General features: G+C 47.2%; 1 protein-coding gene across 2 annotated transcripts in view; it reads left to right on the top strand.

The window, feature by feature from the left end:
- The first annotated feature begins 887 nt into the window (after window positions 1-887).
- The window catches only part of LOC102452313 (butyrophilin subfamily 3 member A2), a 51,188-nt gene continuing 32,160 nt past the window's right edge, over window positions 888-19,915 (top strand). For both annotated transcript variants that reach the window (XM_075914296.1, XM_075914295.1), the window contains exons 1-8: window positions 888-1,012; window positions 6,788-6,878; window positions 8,585-8,932; window positions 10,161-10,445; window positions 15,302-15,403; window positions 15,611-15,667; window positions 16,913-16,939; window positions 19,112-19,138. In XM_075914296.1, the coding sequence (XP_075770411.1) occupies window positions 6,809-6,878; window positions 8,585-8,932; window positions 10,161-10,445; window positions 15,302-15,403; window positions 15,611-15,667; window positions 16,913-16,939; window positions 19,112-19,138 (916 nt within the window). In that variant the 5' untranslated portion in view covers window positions 888-1,012; window positions 6,788-6,808. The remainder of the gene's footprint in view (window positions 1,013-6,787; window positions 6,879-8,584; window positions 8,933-10,160; window positions 10,446-15,301; window positions 15,404-15,610; window positions 15,668-16,912; window positions 16,940-19,111; window positions 19,139-19,915) is intronic.

Below are 19,915 nucleotides of genomic sequence, written 5' to 3'. Positions count from 1 at the left end.
ATGGGGTACAAGCCCCCGATGGGGAGGACTGGGCTGGCTCTTCGGGCTTGTGGGGGTGGAACCTCTCCTGCAGCCTCCCAATTGCCCCCTCTCCTCAGATGGCAGCCTGCGGCAAGTGCAGCCGGTCTGATGGCCGAGTGCTGTGATGTGCCCAGTGTGGGTACTCCGGGCAATCCAAGCCAGGACTGCTTTGCAAGTGGGGCACCCCTGAGAACTGTCTGTCCGGGGTGGGGGTCGGGTCCCTTTAAGCACAGCCCTCGGCTAGCCTGAGACAGCATCTCCACGCTCTAAGTCCTCATCTGATGTCCTGCCGGCACTGCTTCCGGCCATCCTTAACCCCGGTTCAGGATCCACTTAATGTGGACATGCTAGTTCGAATTAGCAAAACGCTAATTTGAACTAGTTTTTTAGTCTGGATGCGTTAGTTCGAATTAGCTTAGTTCGAATTAGCGCTTTAGTGTAGACATACCCGGGATTCTTCCTCAACAGTGCGGGATTCCTCTACCCTGTTGCACCCTTGTGCACGTTAACATTGTTGTAGCTTCTTAGATGTCACTGGGGCTCTTCTACCCTGTGTATCTTGTCCCCCATTGAAATCACTTGCAAGGTATTGCACTGAATCTTAGAGGCCTGGGCTCTATGGCACAGCCTGCTAATCACCCCACAGTGCAACACAGTCAGGGACAGGAATGGCAGCTTGGTGGTGGTGATAGGAGGGGAGCAGATCCAGGGACAGGGGAGCTGCAAGATGCCCAGGTATCCCAGCAGCACCTAAACTCCTCCCAGGTGACTGAACACTGGCTCTGGGTCCTGGGCACATCATAGCTCTGCCAGGTTAATGTGTGACAGGTGCCCTGGTGCTTTCACTTTCCCCCGCTCAGAGTTCACACACTGCTCCGGGATCCATTTCCCTGTCTGCCCCAGCACATCTATTCAGTTCGTGGAGTGCTGTATGGCACCAAGACCCCTGACTCACTGCCTGGCATTCTCTGGGACACACTGAAACTTTAAGGTAAGTCCCTTTCTATTATTATCCCTGTTCCTTTGCTCTCAAGGGCTGCTCACACTCCTGACCCCCAGAAGCAAAATTCCCCTTACTACAGGCTGTTCTCACTTCTTGTCAGTACCTTGGCAAGGCCCAATGGTCGATGTGAGTCACTGCCCCCCATTAACCCCTCACTGCACAGTGAGCCCAGTTGGGGTTCCTTGTGGCCTTTCCCTGGAGGGTGTGATGGGGTGCACAGGTGATTTGGCGTCTCTTCAAAAAGGTCTTACAGCTAGCATGACTACACCTTCTGTTTTGTCCACAATCATCCCATTTTTAATCCTGCTGTCTTGTGGAAGAGTTTTTGCACAAGAAGCTGCCAGTGTAGATGTAGCCCAGGAGTAGCAAAAAGTTGGCCTAGCCTCAGGCTCAAGGAGGGGAGTCATCTGGATGATGTGTCAGGGTCTGCACTGACTGGACAGAGCTGTAAGTGGGGCATCTGAAGTGGGGTACGGAGAGAGTTTGGGTAAGTGAACTCTGTTGTGGTATTTTCCCAAGATAATGCCATGTGACTTCTCTGTCTTCCATTAAAAGTTTCTTTTCTTCACTCAGACTGTGCTTGTGAGTGGGGAAGCATTGTCTCTCAGAGGCACCCATGGGTGTGCGAATTTCCCAGGCTACTTGGTGGGGGCTCGAGCCGGTTCTGTGTGAGGTAGACCCCTAGGTTATGTCTACACTGGTGGCTTCTTGCACAAGAACATCTTGCGCAAGGGTTCTTTTGCAAGAACTCTTGCACAAGAAAATGTCCACACTGCCATGTGCAAGCTGTGCTTTTGCACAAGAGCATCCATGGCTGTGTGGACACTCTCTTGTGCAAGAAAGCTCTGATGGCCATTTTAGCCATAGGGCTTTCTTGTGCAAGAAATTCCTGCCAAGCGTCCACACTGCCTTCCTGTGCAAGAGCTCCTGTGCAAGAGGGCTTACATCTGTTAAAAAAGAGCGTAGCTCTTGCATAAGAAGTCCTCTCTTACCACGCCATCTTGTACATCTTCTTGCACAAGACCTGGTGTGCAGTGAGGACACTTTCTGGAAGAACAGCCATTCTTGTGCAATAACCCGCTAGTGTAGACATAACCCTAGATATTGAACCCAGCCCTGGTTGCTGCCAGGCCTACCCGGCAGAAGGGTTACACATGTAACAGCAGGGCTGGGTCCTAGATAGGGCCGAATGTGCTGCCTGTAGCACAATTTGAGGGAGGGGATTGGCTGCTGGGGTCTCTGGGAAGGGAAGGGGACAGGGTAGGCGTGGAAGAGCAAGTCAAGCATAGGGGCACCAATTTAATAATCCCACCTAGGGCACCATAAATCCAAAGGACAAACTAAGATTAGTTTCCACTATGCAGGGTGCAGCAGCAACCCTGATGGAGATCTGTACCCTCCTTGTGCTGGGTGCAGTACAGACTGTGACACAGGCCGGGACCTCCATTTTCCCATGCACTGCACAGATCATGACTGAGATCAGGGCCCTATTGTGCTGGGTGTGGCACATACAGTCTGTCAGAGATTGTCTTTGCCCCAGAGCTGGGCTCAGACCCTTTCAGACCTTGTCTCCATGGGACATTACACTATGCTAGAATGCATGGTCTGGTCTGGTCTGTTAGAACACAGGTCTGATCCGTGCTGGAGGGGCATGTGGTGTTATGTAACATATCCACTGTCAGACCTAGTCATGCCTCATGCACAGGAACAGCTCCCCACCAAAGTTCACAAATCCACCAACTTCCTCACTTCAAAGTGCATCCTCAGAGCTACCTCTGCCATGGGGTCCTTTGCCCACTGCCTTCTGATGCTGGCCAAGGAAGTAGCCAGCTAAGACTCTGCTTCCCTGCTATGCTCTTTTCTGTATTATTTTCTCGCCGCCGCTCCCCGCACAATCCTTCACCTATTGTTTGTCTGTTTCACTGGTTGGCTTTCTCCTGCCTGACTTTTAGACGGTAAACTCTCTCAGGCAGGGCTGTGATTGTTAGATTTCCTGATCAGAAGTCCTGGAGTGGTGGGACTTTAAGAATTGTCCTTTGTGTCGCTGTGTGTTGATTTCTATGGTGGGTAGGGAACTCACAGACTTGTCAGCAGCAAGAAGCTCATGGGATTGGCTCTGACTCCTGGCTGGTGGATAACATCTTACAAACCACTCATATGGTTGAGAAGCTTAGTCCTAGAATCACAGAGTTGCTAGGTGTTCTGTTGCCTAGAAGTCTTCACAGTCCCGTGCTTGGCACCCAGGCTCCCAGTATAATGCGTAGGCAGAGTTGGCACCTAACAAATGGCTCCTCACAACCTCACATGCTGAGCAAGCAAACTCCTGTGCCAGACAGAGACCTTCAAAGGAAAAAGGGCTGGGATCATGTTCCAGATTCACAATGGGATTTAGGCTCCTCACTCCCATTGATCTGCACCTCACATGCTTAGCTCATGGCTGGAGTTAGGTGCCTTTCTCTGGTCAGGATTCTCAGTGTTAAAACCCTCAGTTGAATCAAATCAGCTCTTCCTTGCCTAGAACCAGAGAGGGACCCTCTCCCCCCACCCTCCTTCCTTGCATTACAACCAATAGCCCAGGGGTCAGGGTGTCTAACTGGGTGGATGTGAGAGACCCAGTGTGGAATCTCTGCTCTCTGAGTGTCTGACAGACTTTGCTTGACCCTGGGCAAGGCTGGGGATGGCTCCAGACGTCTGGAAGGGGGCGGGGCCCTTAGGCAGAAGTAGTGAGGATGGGAACTGGCACCCCCCAGCCAGTTCTTCAGTGCCAGCCGTGGCCCCAGTGTCAATTTAAAAAATCCAGGCTCCGGCAACTGTTGTTGCTGCTATAGTGGCGGCTGGGAGCCCTAGGCCCTTTTAAATCACTGGACCCTGTAGCACTTGCCCCATTTACTCCCCTTCCCCATGCTGGCAGGCCTGCCTGCTCTAGTAACTATTTATTTAAAGTGGACCCGCTCCAACAGGAGAGACTCACCCACAATCTGTTACTAGGGGGCTAATCTGGGAAGGAAAGACCTGGGATCAAATCCCTGCCCCAAATGAGAGACTGGAAATCAAACCTGGTTCTTCTACATGCCAATGAGTGCTCCACCCAGTTGACTCTTGCATACTCTGGCCACAGGCCCATGCTCTGTCTCTCCCACCCACTCCCCGTTGTCTTTAGGACAGTGTCTGAATTGATAGGCACTCGCGGAGCAGTTAGCAATTAATGTGTGCCCTTTTGTGGATCTCATCCCTATCACCTATAGAAAGCTGGTGGGACTTAGATGCATTATGAACATTTTATCCTTTGTTATGAGGCTCAAGAAGAGCCCTGTAAGAAGCTCGAAACTAGAGCTTGTCAAGACTATTTCATCAAAAATATGTTTAATGAAAAATGGCTTCATTGAATTTGAACATTTTCATTAAAATGATTTTCAACAAAAATGTTCATTTCAATTCCAGTGTGATGGGAAATTGAACTTTACAAGAAAATACTTTTGTTCTCTTTTATTTAATTGAATTTCCAATTTGAATCAATTATTTTTTTGTTTTGGGGTGGATTATTTCCAGTCATTTTGTCAGAATATTTTGAATAAAAATAAAATTTTCCTCAAAAAAAAAAAAATCCCCAGCACCTGCTATAGCTTGGTTCTGTGGCTCCCTCCGAGTCCCACTTTACACAAGTGCATGCGAGTAATAAAATGGCCTCCAAACCTTTGTTCTGGGATAGGCTAGATATGCAGTGATAACAGAGAGAGCTTGGCTCAGTCTCCAAACCCTTCTTCCTCTGCAGGAAGCTCTTAAGAAGGTGGAGCTGGACTGAGGAAATAAAGGGCCTCAGGTTCTCATGGACTTGAGGGCCCCATAGTCCTGCTCCCTACATATTGGAGAGGTAATAGCAGGGTTCTGCCTCCATAACATTTGGGACATTAACACAGATTTTGCCTCTCACCCCCATTATTTCTCTCAGATCCAAGGTCTTGGTTGTAGAGGTATATTTGTTCAAGAAGGTAATTTAGAGAAGCCCTTTATAAGGATCAGTGTTATAAACACAGGAATTTTGAGCTGTATCTGATAGCAAGGTGCAGAACCCAATGCAGCTGTGCACAGCAAGCAGGGCCAGTTTTAACTAGCAGGGGGCCCTGGGCCAAGCTAAATAAATAAAGGGTCAGGCTGAAATGCAGTTACAGCCCGCTGCTAACACCGGCTCTGACAGCAGTGCACCACAGACATGCTCTAGTTTGTTTTTAATTGAATATTATTCAATTCCTTTTTCATTCATTGGATTGTTGGTTAGTGAACTCCATAGCAGGGGACTTGTGTCCTTAAGGCTGTCACACATAGAATCAGTGAGGGGTTGGGTTGACAGGTCTCAGAGCAGTTACCCCATAAAGCTCCAACCTCTGGCTCTCTGTAGCCTCAGGTCTGAGCCTTTGAATTTCTTTCTTTCTTTTTAGTGCCAGGCCTGGACAGCGAGTACAGCAGCTTGAGGGGGTGAAATACTCTCTTGTTCTTGGGCAATGTTCTGCCTGGGAGCAGAGTCCATCAGGTCAGGTGATGGATGGAACCTGTTCTCTGCACTGCCTACTGTGAGGTTTTGATCACAGAGGTCCCCTTGAGACTGTCACATGGTTTTGTCTGTAAATGGGTGACAGGGGAGGGATCACTTGAGGATTACCTGCTGTGTCCCCTCCCTCTGGGGCATCCAGTATTGGCCACTGTCAGCAGACAGGACACTGGACTAGATAGACCATTGGTCTGACCCAGTCTGGCTGTTCTTATGCTCTGATGTTCATACGATGGTCATGCCACTCAGCCTGCCTACTGAGCTTCTGGGGTGCCTCACCTCATTTCACGAGGCAAAAGGATCTGCCAACAAAGGGTTCTGGGGTCGGCAGATGCCTGTCTAGACTGCCGCGCTGTGCCGACAAACAGCTGATTGGCATAGCGCGGCGGCCATTTTGATTTAAATGAAGCGGCGATTATTTAAATCGCCGCTTCTTTTCCCTTTGTGGTCTTGCCTCATCTATATGGCTCCATCGACATGTAGTCTAGACACACCGTCAATTACTAAACCAAAATAAATAAAACAACTAATACTAATACACAAACTTGTTACATGAAAATTCTTTCCCTAACAGTTGGTCTAATTATCTCTTTCACAAGCTAGACAGTCTCCTAGCTTGGGCCCAATCCTTCTTTTGTTTAGTCTTAGATATTTCCATCAAGCATTGTGGGTGGTAAGAGAAGGTTGCATGGAGTCTAGCAACTAGTATTGTTTCATTTCCACCTTTTATATCTTTTTTCCCAAAAGGCAAGAATTCTTTGTGCTAAGTTTAATTTTTTCTCACCATGAATAGAAAAGTACCAGATCAAAAATGGGATCCAGAATCAGGTGGTCTGGCCCCATTTCCTGGCATGACCAACAACAATCCAGATGTTAAGGAAAACTAAAACCATTCATAGATTTTTACCTTTAGCTGTGGGCCATTAAGTTTCCAGAGTATTAGTAATGGCCCTCAATAGCACAATTAATACACTAAGCAGTTCCACAATACATATTTCTAACTTCACAAAGAAGAATGATACATGCACAAAAATAGAAAATACACATTCAGCAAATCATAACTTTAAAATATGTTACATGATGTATTTTGCCTAAAGAATATTTAAGTTATGCATATTCATATTCATAAGTAAATTTTCATAAAGCAGGGGATGGCATGAAACCAGCCCATCACACGGGGAGGGGAGTTATTAACCATACCTATTCTCTCCTTACAGGTCCTTGCCTGGTGCCTCCCCATGGCAACATGTTGGCAGCTTTTTGTTTGCAGCCTGGGGCTCCTCCTCCTGGTGCCATGTTGTCTCTCTGGTAAAGCTTTTGAATCTCAATTATTTCCCTTCTCGTAACCTATGCACACTACCCTCTCAAGGGCTGGGTAAGGGGAGCTATGGTGGTCCAAGGGAGGAGGCTGTGGGGACAGAATGATTTGGGGGCAACTGAGGCATGTCCTAGCTCTGGTTAGCAAGATTTTTGGATTTTGCAGCAAGTCACCGAATCCCTGCTCCTCTTGAGAGGGGCCTGCAGAGCATCCTGACATTTTCAAGCTTTTCTTTGCTACAGCTAGAGCTAGAAACTGGCTTTGTTTTAACCGAAAGCTGAGATTCTTGAAGTATCACAAGTCTCCAGGAGCTGGGATTTTATGAAGAACAAATCACAGTCCTGAATTTGGCAACACTTGGTATAAAAATCTGCTTGGTGGCTTTGAAATCTCAACCTTATCCCTCCCCACCTGTAGCCACACAGTAAGGCTGTGTCCAGACTCAGGGGTTTTTTCGGGAAAAGTAGCCTTTTTCCGAAAAAACTTCACCTGCGTCTAGACTGCAGCTGCGTTCTTTCAAAATTAAATCGAAAGAACGCGGCTTTTCTTTTGATGGCGGTAAACCTCATTTCACGAGGAAGAACGCCTTCTTTCGAAAGTGCTTCTTTCGAAAGAAGGCGTTCTTGAATGTAAATAGGGCTTCTTCGAAAGAGAGCATCCAGACTCACTGGGTGCTTTCTTTCGAAAAAGCGGCTTGCTCTTTCGAAAGTTCCGCGTGCAGTCTAGACGCTCTCTTTCGAAAGAGGCTCTTTCGAAAGTATCTTTCGAAAGAGCCTCTTTCGAAAGAGGCTTGCAGTCTAGACATAGCCTAAGTGTCAGGTGCAGCAGTTTGACAGTAATTGCTGTATAAGCTCCATGGTGGGACAGATTAGTGTAGTTCAGACACAAATATTCTAGGGACATAAATCACCTTCAAATTTCACACATTGCCCACAGTTACGTTCTTTCAGAGCATGGTGTGATTGATGGCCTGTCACACTTCCATTAGCACAAGTCCAATGGTCGACTTTCCCACTCCAAAGTGATTGGTGACTGAGTAGAAACTGTCTGGAGTAGCTGGCTTCCACAATGTGATCGCCACACGCTTCTCCACAAGCAGAGTAGTTCTCATCCAGGTGTCCTCAAGCTCAGTGCTTGTTTCCCTAGCTCCATAAGTAGTGTTTCACTGTGATCAGAATGGAAGTTGGAAAAAAACCACAAAAGGTCACTGGAAGTCCTAGAACAATGCAGTGACCGCTGAGACATTTTGCATGGCCCAAAGATGCTCTCTGATCTGCTCTGAAATCCCATAACACCTCGTCACCCAAACATTGTGGAATACATACCTTCCTAGGGAAGTGCTGAGTGTCCCCCAGAGATTTCTGTTGCATGTTTCTGCGTGGAAGGCACAGAAATATGCAGACCTTATCAATTCTATCAGGAGTAGGGACTGAAGGGCATCATTGGAAGACTATCTTGTGTCAACTTTGGTTCAGCTGTATTGCCCTGCATGCACAATGACAGTAACTCAATGGTCCTAAACATGCTCAGCCTCAGGAGCTTTTTTTTTGTGAGCAATGCAAGACTGAGGGAATTCTGTTTCCCTCTGCAATGTCCTCTCTTCTCACTCACTGTATCTGTACAGATGGTCCCTGGCTCAGCAATGCTCTCTCCTCTTTCTTCTCACTCACTGTGCTCCTGGGGTTTTCTGTTCCAGAAAAGTTCTCAGTGACTGGCTCCCAAAGTCCTGTGGTGGGGTTTCTTGGACAGGATGTGGTGTTACCCTGCCAGCTCTCACCACCAGCCCAGCTGCCCAACATGGACCTGTGGTGGAGGAAAATTGAACAAGAATTTATCCTAGTTCATGAGTACACAGACAGGGGTACCCAAGAACTACCGGGGGAAGGTTACCAGAATCGTACAGAACTGTTCCTGCCAGAGTTCAGCAGCGGGAACGTCTCCCTGAGGCTGAAAACACTCCAAATAACAGATAATGGGAAATATCAGTGTTTTGTGAGGAACCCAGAATGGAGCCGTGAAGCCATCACTGAGCTGCGGGTTGCAGGTGAGACACTGTGCTATGGGGTGGGGCACTGTGTCTGGGTTGCCAGAGCTGTAGCTCTGTAAAGTGCTCCCATACTGATCCAAGCACAACAAAGTGCCATGTCTGGGCACCAAGAGAATTCTCTGCCATTGGGGTTTCCCCAAACCTGAGGCCAGCATGCGGGAAGGGGCCTGTGTTTCAGGGAGTGATGTGCAGGACTTAGTAGGGGGCGGTCTCCCCTCAGACACAGCATTGACCTCACTGTGGTGCCAGTAGGGTCAGTGCTGCATTAAACATCCTTTCTTTAATGAGAAGTAAAGCTACAGTGCTCAGCTCTCATGCTCATTATGACACTGTTTGAAGGAGTGGGACCTTTACACCCATGGTCTGTCCAAATCCCAGCTCAAGTGATAGCGATATTCAGTTCCCAGTGACCCAGTCTTCTCTCCCATTCCTATGGTAACCCCTTCTTGAGGAAGGACTCACCTGCCGTCTTTCCAACACCCCACTGCCCCTGCAGTTTCCAAGGACTGGGATATTGGGGGGTTGTATTTATTTCCTGAGCACTGACCCATGTTCTGTGCTGCACAAGGTCAGTGGAAGGGAGCATCTCTGCCCATTGAGCTCACTAAGTAATGCAACCCCAGACAATGCAGTTCAGACACACCAAGTTCCGGATGAGGAGCCCTACTATGATGATGCCAAGCATGGAGGTTGATTTCCCTAATTTCTCACCTTTGGTGTCTCCTAGTGCAAACTCCACAGGAGACATGTGCTCTTAGAGGAAGATTCAAATGAAGGCAGGGAGGTTTTGTGCAGCCCCCAATGTCAGAGAGAAAAACAACCAAGAGAGGTGGCTTTACCAGGGGGCACCGTTCCCAGTGTGGGAGGACACTAGAGACAGGACAGTATTTAGGAGGGTGGCACAAGAGGAATTATAGCAGTGATGTAGGCAGTTTGCAGTACCTCTCTTCCTGCTCTATACTAACCTGCAATAATCCTGACAGCTGCTGGGCTCCACCCCAGAAGTGATTGCATTTCATCAGTAGCTGCAGTAATATCTGTATATCATTAAACCTGAATATTTCTTTCTCAGCTTGCAGGGAAAAGGGATCCTGGGGAGGCTTTGCACATAAGGGGATGGAGCTTTTCAGTTACAGCCCACTATCCCCAGAAGTATCTGAGGACTCACGTGATGCTACTCAAAACATTGTTCTGTGACACACACAAACTCTGTCTCTCCCTGCAGCTGTGGCTCCAGTGTTCATTGACGTGCTGGGTTTCCAGGGCCAGGGGATTGGACTGGCCTGTAGATCCACAGGCTGGTTCCCCAAACCTGAACTCCAGTGGGTTGGAAAGAACTGGCAGAATTTGGCAACAGACATTGTGACTGATGTGACTGAGGACAGGGAGAACCTGTACAATGTTGTGAGTCACGTCACTGTCACTGAAAGAGAAGGCAGTGGAGACATCAGCTGCATAGTGCGGAATAGACTGGTGGAGACAGAGCAACAATCAGCCATTCATCTCTCTGGTGAGTTCCCCTGTGCTGTGGGAGAGGGAAGGGAGAGGGGTACTGGAATAGCACTCTCCTATAGTTGATTTCTGGTACTGGAATAGGAAATCCCATTCTAGTCTGTGTTGTGGAGGCCTTAGCAAAGGAGATTTCTGTGATCTAGACAAACTGCAGGTCAGGAGCTGGGCTGGTCCTTGTGAAATGATCTTAAAGGTGTTCTTTGAGGGGATGGTTCATTTGGTGGGGCTGCAGTAATCGACTCAGAGAGATGTACCTTAGAAATGCTACAAGAGCAGTGTCGTAGTGTACTCTCTTATTACAATGACAGAAGAGGTTCTGCCCTGGCTGTAGTAAACACACCTCTCTGAGAAATGATTTTTTTCCCCATTGATCTAATGATGTCTATGCCAGTTCTTAGACTGGCATAAATACATTGCACAGAGAGAGATTTTACACAGTCTTTCACAAGGTAATTAAGCCAACATAAGTTTGTAGTTCACTTTGGTAACAAAAACTAGTACTGTACATAATCAATGTAGCTCACATTAATTAGGTAGATTAAAAACTGGATAATGGATGTATTTCAAAGTAATTCTAAAGAAGAATCATCCTTCATGGGGGATGCTATTGTTCTGGGTTTGAACATGCTAGTGTTCTGGGTCAGTGCTCTTCTATGAGGTGGAAGGAAATATAGAACCATTGCTAGTAAAATTGGTAGATGATGTAAACAATGGTAAAACAATAAAAAATTATGGGGAAGGTCAAATTTGTAGACTGACCTATCTGACTGGTAATGCGAACTCACTCCACGTGCATTTCAATGTTACCAAATCCCACGTCACACAATTAGAAGCACAATGCTCTGATCACGATTACAGGATAGGATACTAGGTGCTAGCAAGCAGTGACTCTGAAAAGGACTTAAAGATCATATGGAAAATAACTGAACATGACTTTCCAAAGTGATACTGGAGCTAAGATTCTGACTATAATCTTTCTATGATTCTATTTATGCATGAGAATATCTAGGAGAAAGTAGGTAACATTGCCTCTATATGGTTTTAGCAAGACCATTATGGAACACTGTGTCCTGTTCTGGGGTCTACACTTTTAAATGGGATGTTGACATACAGGAAAGTGCTCAGAAAATACATACAAGAGCAGTTAGGGATCTGGAAATCCGCTTCACAATCCAAAACATAGGAGTTGAAGTTATAAAGCTTGTCCAAGGGAAATTTAAAAGTTGACTTGATCATAGACTGTAAGTACCTATATGGGAGGAGATTTCTGACAGTACACAGGTGTCTAATCCAGTCCACAAAGTCAGAACAAGATTTGATGGCTGAAAGTTGAAGCTAGACAAATTCAGACTAGAAATAAGGTCCATCATTTTAACAGGGAGAGGAATTAACTATTGGCATAATTGCTCTAAGGACATGATGAGTTCTCCATCACTTGGAAGCCTTAAAACCAAACCAGATATTTCTTTCTGTGAGGTCTTCTCTATCTGGAACAGAACAGGAAACCCTGGGAGAGGATCTGTGGCCTGCGTAATACAGGAGGTCAGACTAGATGGTTGTAATGGTCATTTCTGGTTTTATTATCTATGGGTATGTCTACACTACAGCATTATTTCGAAATATCTTATTCCAAAATAGTTATTTTGAAATAAGTTATTTTGAAATAATGTATCTACACACAAAATGCATTTCGAAATACCATTTTGCTAGTACGTCCATACTGAGTGGACACTAAATCTCATTTAAGGCCAGACGGAAACAGGTCTGGCAGGGCATCAGGTCAAGACTTACTGTGTGGGGCTGCTGCCTGAGGCTATCTGAGGCTTGTGCTTAAAGGAACCGCCTCCTCCCCCCACCCCTCCCCTGGACAGACGGTTCTCAGGTTTTCCTGCTTGCTTCCCTATCTCGATGAGGGACAGCAAAGCATTTTATCTATGTGCGCTTTGGTTGCCCTCCCTTGGGACACTGCAGCACTCTGCAACATGGAGCCAGAGCAAGAACAAGTTAGGAACTATTTAGAAAAGCTAAACGTACACAAATCCATGGGCCCAGATTTAATGCATCCGAGGGTACTGAGGGATTTGGCAAATGTCATTGCGGAGACTTTGGCTATTATCTTTGAAAAGTTGTGGAGATCGGGAGAAATCCCGGATGATTGGAAAAAGGCAAATGTAGTGCCCATCTTCAAAAAAGGGAAGAAGGACGATCCAGGGAACTATAGGCCGGTCAGTCTTACCTCGGTTCCTGGAAAAATCATGGAAGGGATCCTTAAGGAATCCATATTGATGCACTTGGATGAGAGGAAATTGATTAGGAATAGTCAGCATGGATTCACAAAGGGCAAGTCGTGCCTGACCAATCTGATTAGCTTCTATGATGAAGTAACTGGCTCGGTGGACATGGGAAAGTCAGTGGATGTGATATACCTTGACTTCAGCAAGGCTTTTGATACGGTCTCCCACAATATTCTTGCCAGCAAGTTAAGGGAATGTGGATTGGATAAATGGACGGTAAGATGGATAGAAAGATGGCTAGAAGGCCGGGCCCAGCGGGGAGTGATCAATGACTCGATGTCAGGATGGCGGTCAGTTTCTAGTGGAGTGCCCCAAGGTTTGGTTCTAGGACCGGTTTTGTTCAATATCTTTATTAATGACCTGGATGAGGGCATGGATTGCACCCTCAGCAAGTTTACGGATGACACTAAGCTGGGGGGAGAGGTAGATACGCTTAAGGGCAGAGATAGGGTCCAGAATGACTTAGACAAATTGGAGGATTGGGCCACAAGAAATCTGATGAGGTTCAACAAGGACAAGTGTAGAGTCCTACACTTGGGACGGAAGAATCCCAAGCATAGTTACAAGCTGGGGACCAGCCAGTTAAGTAGTAGTTCTGCAGAAAAGGACCTTGTAGCCAAGAAGGCTAATGGCATATTAGGTTGCATTAAGAGGAGCATTGCCAGCAGATCTAGAGAAGTGATTATTCCCCTTTATTTGGCTTTGGTGAGGCCATATTTGGAGTATTGTGTCCAGTTCTGGGCTCCCCACTACAAAAAGGATGTGGACGCATTGGAGAGGGTCCAGCGGACCCAAAATAATTAGGGGGCTGGAGCATATGACTTATGAGGAGAGGCTGAGGGACTTGGGTCTGTTTAGTCTGCAGAAGCAAAGAGTGAGGGGGGATTTGATAGCAGCCTTCAACTTCCTGAAGGGAGGCTCCAAAGAGGATGGAGAGAGGCTGTTCTCAGTAGTGACAGATGGCAGAACAAGGAACAATGGTCTCAAGTTGTGGTGGGAGAGGTCCAGGTTGGATATTAGGAAAAACTATTTCACCAGGAGAGTGGTGAAGCACTGGAATGGGTTCCCTAGGGAAGTAGTGGAGTCTCCATCCCTAGAGGTGTTTAAGTCTCGGCTTGACAAAGCCCTGGCTTTGTTGATTTAGTTGGAATTGGTCCTGCCTAGAGCAGGGGGCTGGACTTGATGACCTTCTGAGGTCTCTTCCAGTTCTATGATTCTAAGAGCCTCCCTGGTCTGGCCCAGTGGGGACTTGTGCCTCATTCCTCCCTCACATCCTTCCACTTACCCCTCCTTAACCCTCCTTCCTGATGTAAAATGAAATACACGTATTTTCATGAACACAAACTCTCTTTATTTAACAAAACTGGGGGGAGGGGAATTAAACTCTGGTGAAACTGGGGAAAGGAGGCGGGAGAAGGGAGGAGAGAGGGTGAGAGAGTGGAGGGGGAAACCTGGGAGGAGGGAGCTGGAAGGGGGAAGCAAGGGGAAGAAGGGGGAGAGAAAGCTCAGGGCTCAGGTTTGGGGGTCTCGCCGGACCAATTTGATTTTCATGCAAACGTGCTCCTGGGTTCGTATGTGGGCTTTGGTGGCCAGGCTGGCAGCTATCCTGCCATAGACAGCCACATTCCTCCAACTAATGTGGATATCATGGACATTGGGGGCATCCCCCCTAAACCTGAATAAGGCCCATGTTCTCTACCCTGGACCCAGAAGGCGCCTGCCTTCTCCAGGCCCTGGCAGTCTCCTGGGAGCTGGCAGACTGCTCCTGGGAAGTGGTGGAGGGCTGGCTGCCAGTGGCTTGCTGGCTCATGTTTTGGGGCTACAGGGTCGGGGCAGTGACTGCTGGCTCTGGGCTGGCAGGCTTGAAGCTAGCACAGGCACTGTGGCTAGAGTCAACCCCTTTAAAGGCTCCAGGGAGGCAGTAGGGGGGAGGGAGAGGAGTGTTCTTGGTTGAGGCCAGTGTCCACCAGACATCATGGGAAGGCTGGAGGCCCCCTATTTCGATATAAGTGTCCACACTGTATTTATTTTGAAATAGCTATTTCTAATTTGTCATTATTCCTTTTGAAATAGCGGTTTGGCTGTGTAGACACTAGTAAAGTTATTTCAAAATAACAGCTGTTATTTCTAAATAACTTTGCTCTGTAGTCATACCCTATGATTCCATTAATTCATAACACACTGGAGTCAACTGGGAAAATACTTGTTCTTTGCTGAAATTATCTGGGCTGGACATGATGAATTAAAACTGGGAACTGTGTGACAGTGATAATCTGGACAGCTGGCTTCCACTGACAGGGATGGACAGAGCCATTGGCTATTGGCTTGTAACAGTGAGAGAGACTCAGGCAGGACAAATTCCTGGTTTTTGGAACAGTTTCTGTGTTGGCTTCTCTGGTTTCAGTGGCTCTGAATGGAGCCTGGAAGGGATATTTCCTTCGTTCCCATGATTTTAGGGGTCCCTGAGCCAGGACTAAGCTATCAGGATAAGTGGCAAGCCCCACTCCTCAGCTCCAGGATGGGATCATGCTCCTTACACTCTGTCCTCTCTGTTTGCCAGGTGCTATTTTCCCCCGGGTGTCTCCCTGGCTGGCTGCATTCTGGGCACTATTTGCTCTGGTTCTCATTGTTGCTGGAGTTTGTGCATATCTTGGATACACAGGTAATGGGAACCTGTTATTTTCCTGGTTGGAGGGTCCTGGGCTGGACATGAAATAGTCTTATCGATCAGATATTTTCTTTATACAGTTTCAGAAAATAAATGCAACGAACAAACTGGGGTCCCTGCTCACAACCTGTATTAGTGAATTCTTCACTGTGTCCCCTTCTTTCCCTGTCTTATGCCAATGTCTGATTCCCTGTCCCACAGCAAAGCAAAAGGCCTCTCAGAAGAAATGCTCTAAAGAGGAAGCTCTGTTAACTCTTGGTAAGTCTCCAGCTCTGTCTCTTGCTCTGTCCATTGAGATGTGTGAGCTCTGTGACTGCTCGCTGCTATTTGTGGGCTTAGTGAAATGAGGGGGTGGAACCAGGAGGTCTGTGCCTAGTGATTCCTCACCTCCCCATGTTCATACACACAGGTCAGGAAATGTGTATTTTGCAGCGGATGTGGAAGTGTCAATGCTTGTGATTTTCCTTGCACAGGGCTAGGGAAGAGAGACATGTTTGCTGTATAAACTCTGAGTCACCTTCTGTCCCACTAATTTTTGGCAATTGCTCAGAGGCTCTGTCTTCTTAAAGGAAACAACATGGCCAGATTAATGATGTTCTGAGCTGATACCATTCCTGTGACTGTTGAATGCCCGGGGCACAGGGGGTGACTAGCCACTGGCACAAACTCCCAGGGCTGTGGTGAATTCTCCATCTCCTGATGATGTCAGATCCAGACTGGGCACTTTTCTGGGAGCTGCTGTAGCCCAGCCTGACTTATTGAGCACAGTGCAGGGGGAACAGGATGAGATTCTATGACCTGTGCTGTAGGTCCAACATGTCTAATTTCATCCACTGTGTACTTTTCCATATGTAGCACCAATATTGGTGGGCAGTGGTGATGCTGAGTGGTGCTAGCCCGTTCTGCTGAGCACTGCACATACATACAAAGACATTCAAATGTAAGAGAGGGAGAATGGATTTGACAGGGCCACATGGTTATTGAGGTTCTCATAACAATGGCAGCCCAGAAGAGACCTGAAGAACTCCAACCCCCTTTTCATCTTTTTTGCCCTCTCTGATGCCTGCTAATGGCCACCATTCCTCCAGCTGGGGATGGCTGGATGGGGCTCCCCTAGCAATCAGTGCTGTGCTGCAATGTACCAGAGAGGGTGCTATGGAGTAACTGACCATGCCCCATTGTTCTAGTAGCTCTATGCTGGAGCCCTATGCCTGCTCTACACACAGCCATGCCCCAGTTTAACTCAGGGAGTGTTTTAAAAGTTAATTAATTTAACTGGTTTACATGTGTGTGTACACAAGGGCTAAGGAGTGAGAAACTTCCCCAGATATCCTGTGGGTTGGTGCATATTACTAACCAGCATCCCTGCTTCTGAAAACCCTGCAGGATCCTGCCTTGGGTTTGGGAGAGTGGTGCTATGTCTGTGACTAACCCCAGTCATGCGGGGGTGTGCAGAACCTGTGTGTCTCTTGGGTCTTAAATTTTTTCTTTTCCTTATTTCAGAGACTAAGAAGAAGACCTTGGAAGCAGGTATTTGTCTAAACCCCAGTGAGCATGTCTGAGCTTTCACAGTATAACGAGGTAGAAATATCACTACACGCACTGTATCGGCCTTCATAATCATCTCCCTCTGCCCAGGAAACAAACACAGCTGAGTTGGCAGCTCACATTTCAGCTTTGGCAACAAAGAGTGAATGTACAGCCAATGGGCGGGTGGGACTCAGAGTATGTCTACACTGCCCAACAGTTCAAATTACAGAGTTGTGAATTAGAATGTGCACCCAAACGCTGCACAGTAAAAGCCCCATGTTGACACTGTGGGTGTGAACACAAAGGTTCCTTGTCTATCTTAACATAGTCACATTTAAATAAGATGAATTACTTAAAAATTAAATTGATGGAGATTGCCTATCTCCTAGAAGGGACCTTGCAAGGGCATTGAGTCTAGTCCCCTGCCTTTATAACAGGACCAAGTACCGTGCCTAATTTTTTTTTGCCCCAAATGGCCTCCACCAGGATTGAATTCACAACCCCGGGCTTAGCAGGTCAATGTTCAAACCACTGAGCTATCCCTCCCCCTGTTTAGTTACTTGTTACTGTTTAGTGGATAGTTAGAGCACAGCCCTTGGATGTGTGCTGCAAATCATATCCCCATTTACAGTACCCAGGAGCTCAGCAAACTTCTTCCATGTATGTTTACGGACATATTTCAGTTCTTCTTTGAGTGATGTTGCTGTGGATGCTCCACTGTTAGTTGACTGAAGTCCCAGAGCTACAAATTGGGGCATTGCAAAGCAATTTCCCCCATCAGCCCATGCATGCTCAGGAAGTTCCTTGCCCCCCTGACTCCCGAGTGCCTGCCATGCAGCCTAATCTCTTGCCTTTAGTTCCTCTTCAACTGCCTTCAGCTGCAGATGGAGCTTGAAAATGCTCTCTCATGATTACTTCAGATAGTTATACAGTGTTTGGACAGTTATTTTTATAGAGTTAGCAATAGAAATTCGTGTAAATAGTTTCCATCTTTCACCTTTACCTCAAGAAAACAACACCAAAAAATTTGTCTTCCCTCAGGGGGTTTGAACGCAGTGCTAGCTGCTCAAGTGTGGCAAACCGGATGCCTTTCCGTTCTCCATGTCTCTTAAAAAAAAGGCAAAAAGAAAACAATTATCAAACAGAAGAACAGAGATGAATCAACAAATATTAGCAAACTAACATGTCTGCCTCTTTAGTCTTTAAGAAATGCTGGACTTGATGACCCTCTGAGGTCTCTTCCAGCTCTATGATTGTAAGATGGCTCTCCAAAGAAAAGGACTACCATCCTGCATCCCAGGAAAGCCACAAAAAAGAGAGCTTGTCATGCTGACGCTCTCACACCTTCTTCTTCCCCAAGAATGAGCGGGGGAGAAAGACCGGGAACAACTGGGGCCTCTGCCACAAAATCAGTGGGTAGCAACTGCACTGGTGTGTTTCTCTGTGGCACAGCTGCTTTTGTGGAAAAACTTGCCTGTCTAGACGCAGCTAATCAGTGCATTCTTGTCACTGACAGGTTCACACTCATACTGTTGTGGAGAAAGACCTTGTGAGGCTGCCTGGTTTCCACACTGGGCTTACCCAGACCATAGGAATCTACATAGGCTGGACTGATTAACCCACTCCACATCAGCAAACCACCACAACCACCCATTTGGTAGCTGGAATGTTTGGACCATGTATCAAGTGTGGAAGACAGCAGAGATGAAACAGTACAAGCTTGCAGTTTTGGGCTTGTGTGAGACAAAATATTGGTCCTCCATTACATAATACATAAGAACATAAGAACAGCCGTACTGGGTCAGACCAAAGGTCCAATAATCTAATAGTTATACAGGGGATGCATCTACACTGAAGCTGGGAGAGAACTTTGCTTTGGCTAGGTTATTAACAATGGTTGGGGGAGCCAGAGGAGTCTCTGAGGGTAGCCACTAGAATTCATACCTAGTGTCCAAGGGGTATTGTACTGGAGCAGCTGCACCAACCCGCTGAATGTGGTATCTCACCAAACTGATGCTTTAAGTGCATTAATCAGAGTACAGCTAGCATGTATCTGACTGCCCAGACTCGGAAGCTCACTTGCAGATATGGTGCACATGTACCCAGAGTTTGAATAATTGCTTGGAAAGACCCACAGCAAACCCATAATTGTCTTCTTTTCTTCTCTTTCAGATCACCAGAACCTGCAAGAGAACCTTGGTAAGTGCATCCACCTTCCTTTAGGGGGCATCTACACAGCAGGGCTGAACTTGAAATAAGCTATGAACACTGAGCTATGTCAATTGCGGAGCTTAATTCAAAATAGCTTATTTTAAAATTGGGAGCTTCTACACAGCACTTATTTTGAAATAGAGCACTCCTCCTCCAACTTCCCTTACTGCTCATACCATGAGGGTTACAGAAGTTGGAGTAAGAAGTCCTCCAGCTTGACAGTATTTCAACATTATTTCGAAACTAGCCAATTAGCCCATCATAAGAGGGGATTTTTAGGTCTCTCCTCCACGTCAGTCTTCTCTCCTGAGCCTCCGGTCTCTCACTCCGTCTCTCTCTCTTCCTCCTACTGCTTCCTCCTCTCTCTCTCAGCTCTCTTCCACCTTCTACCTCTCTCTCCATCTCTCTCTTTCTCTTCTCCCCCTCTTGCCTCTCACTCTCCCTTTTTCTTCTCCTCCTCCTGCTTCTCACTCTCTCTCCGCTCTCCTCTCTCTCTTTTGGGGATGCATGCTCATCCAGACCCTACCCCCTGGGCATGTATGTCACTGCCCTGCCCTCTTCGTTGTCTGCCATGGTGCTCGGCTGACTTCTGCGCCGCTCAGCCAGGCTGCCGCGTGGGACAAATGGTGCAAACGGCCTCTCTCTCTCTCTCTCTTCTCCTCCTACTGCCTCGCCTTCTCTCTCTCTCTCAGCTCTCGTCCGCCTCCTGCCTCTCTTTCCGTCTCTCTCTCTCTTTCTCTTCTCCCCCTCCCACCTCTCACTCTA

Source organism: Pelodiscus sinensis, chromosome 33 (genome assembly GCF_049634645.1).
Source record: "Pelodiscus sinensis isolate JC-2024 chromosome 33, ASM4963464v1, whole genome shotgun sequence".
Classification (NCBI taxonomy): Eukaryota; Metazoa; Chordata; order Testudines; family Trionychidae; genus Pelodiscus; species Pelodiscus sinensis.
The sequence above is the reverse complement of the archived record's forward strand: the minus strand, read 5'-3'. Positions and strand labels throughout refer to the sequence as shown.